This window comes from Octopus bimaculoides, chromosome 20, assembly GCF_046866305.1.
Source record: "Octopus bimaculoides isolate indiv1 chromosome 20, ASM4686630v1, whole genome shotgun sequence".
Lineage (NCBI taxonomy): Eukaryota > Metazoa > Mollusca > Cephalopoda > Octopoda > Octopodidae > Octopus > Octopus bimaculoides.
Genome location: NC_142947.1, coordinates 17,884,414 through 17,886,913, shown reverse-complemented (window position 1 = coordinate 17,886,913; position 2,500 = coordinate 17,884,414). Strand labels below are relative to the sequence as shown.

General features: G+C 38.2%; 1 protein-coding gene across 1 annotated transcript in view; it reads left to right on the top strand.

Annotated features, from left to right (window-relative positions):
- The window catches only part of LOC106880243 (uncharacterized), a 77,872-nt gene that overhangs the window by 44,365 nt on the left and 31,007 nt on the right, over window positions 1–2,500 (top strand). Inside the window, exon 2 of the mRNA XM_089338156.1 lies at window positions 876–1,046. Coding sequence (XP_089194282.1) covers window positions 876–1,046 — 171 coding nt within the window. The remainder of the gene's footprint in view (window positions 1–875; window positions 1,047–2,500) is intronic.

The following is a 2,500-nucleotide window of genomic DNA, read 5'->3' as shown; positions in this document are numbered from 1 at the left end:
AGAGAGAGAGAGAGAGAGAGAGAGAGAGAGAGAGGCGGACGAACGAACGAACGAATTGATCGATCGATCGATCGATTGATTGATTGATTGATTGATTAATTGATTAATTTTGATTTTGCCAACTGAGTAGAATATTCTTGAATGAGGAGATATAATATAGCCGAATCATACCAGTAGCTTTCGCTAGTTGTCTTAAAGACCAAATTCACTCCTATATTACATTTTTTTAATATTTTCCAAAACTTCCAACCAACTGACTTTATTGGAGCTGTCTTCCATATCGGCTTGATTTTAGATTTCAGACACCACTTGTAAATTTTTGTTTACTTTACTAATTATTTAGATAGTATCACTTAATTTAAACTGTTCAACTATATTACATATGTGAGGCCCTTCCTATATGTATATAGCATGCAGAAAACTCCTCTGGGATATTTTCTTTCAGCCATATTGTTCATATAGACATGTAGTCGCACACTTACAAATATGCTCTGTGGTTTTCTGTAATGTACTTGCTTTTCTTGAAAACATCGGTAGCGTATGTGCAGAAAGAATTTCAAGAGGGAATCGAAAGGAGGCTGTGGTCTCGGTTCAGTGGGAACTTTCCCACCTACATGGCGTTTATTTTCAGTAATTGCTTTTCCAGTTCTTCCTGTGGTACTTATCATAATCTCCCCCCCCCCCTACCTCAAATATGTGATATTGTGCCTGTATTAAAAACCATTATTAAAACTTCGTCAGTCTAACTCGTAATCTAGTTCATATATCTTATTAAATTTATAAACTTACACCATTAAACCATTTAAAGAAGAAGTTTCACGTTTCATCGTCGTCTCCGTTGTGTTTATTTATTTATTTGTTTTTTTCTTAACCAGCATCAATTTTGATACACCAATCCAACAGATACTTGGGGACGACATCTTGATGTCAGACAAATATCGCAGCGAACATGTAACTCTAAGAGACATTTTCAACCAGAAGACAGGAATAAGTAACATGGAAGCCATTTCCCAAATGAATTCCATCAAAACAGAGGATATGATGGGGTATGTAATTCTTCAGTTTTATAGTTTATTTATTTTTTATGAATATTTCAATACTTTATATGGCAGTGACGTGGTTAAATCGGTAGAGCGTTATACAAAATGCCTTGAAATATTTCGTTATGGACCTTTGCATTCGGAGTTCAAATACTGCCAAAGTCTACTTTTCATTTTCCTGGAGTCGATTAAAAAAAAAAACGCCAGACAAGTATTGGGTCGAGTTATAGTCGTAGAACGCATCCTCTATGTCAATCATAGGCAAACTTGGGCTTGCAGGACTTTCTGAATGACATGCCAACCGAAAAATTACCTTGAATTTTTTTAGTAGTACGGCTCGCCTGACAACGAGCAAAGTCTCATGGGACCCACTTCCCGTAAAAGGTTGCACATGCTTGCTCTGTGTGAATGGAATTATAATAGAACATAAACCAAGAAGACTATATTTTATATGGTGAGGGAAGCTACAGATCAGTGCATCATCGAGACAAAAACTTTGCTGCATTATGACGTTCTGATGTGAAATCCTTGTGGGTTCGACTTGGGCTTTCATCCTTCTGGAATCGATAAAATAAGCATCAATCTATAAGTACTGGAGATCGATCAGTTGATCATATTATTTCCCACCAAAATCTATGACCTTGCGCTGATCAGTAAAATGACTAAGAAAAAACACCTCAATGGAAGTACAACAGATACTTGGGGACGACATCTTGCTGTCAGACAAATATCGCAGCAAACATGTGTCACAAATGTAATGTTATAAGTTGAAAATCTTCAATTAAGTGAGATTATCCTAGTAATTCGAAGACAAAACTCAGTTGCATAAACTCATATAGTAAGAAGCTGAGAGAGAAAGAGAGAGGAGAGAGGGGGGGGGGGGGAGAGAGAGGGGGAGGAAGAGAGAAGGTGAGAGAGAGAGAGGCAGACAGACAGACAGACAGACAGACAGACGACAGACAGACAGACAGACAGACAGACAGACAGACAGACAGATAGACAGACAGATAGACAGACAGATAGACAGACAGACAGAGCGAGACAAAGGCAGAACACAGTAAAGTTTCAGAACTGCTTTCGATTCACTATAGAAGACATTCTGTATCAAAAACAGGGTTCTTCAAGATATTCATGATACAGTGCGAGAAAGCTAACCCACTGATTTCCAACTACAGCCCATTTGAGGGGGTTTCACACAGTTTCTGTCTATCAGCATGACGTTGTGTAAAAGATATTTGTCCAAGACGTAATGTAATGGACTGCGTATGACTACGAAAATCACTCATCCAGACTAACTTCTGCGTATTCTCTTTATGCTCATGTTAAATGCATGAAGATCACAGCGGCCACTTAAGCTTCTACGCCATCCACCTCCAAAATATATATTTTTATGACTGGGTAAGATGTTCCAGTTTTCTTGTGATGGTGATGAGTGGCACAGCAAAGCAAGATGGAATCGC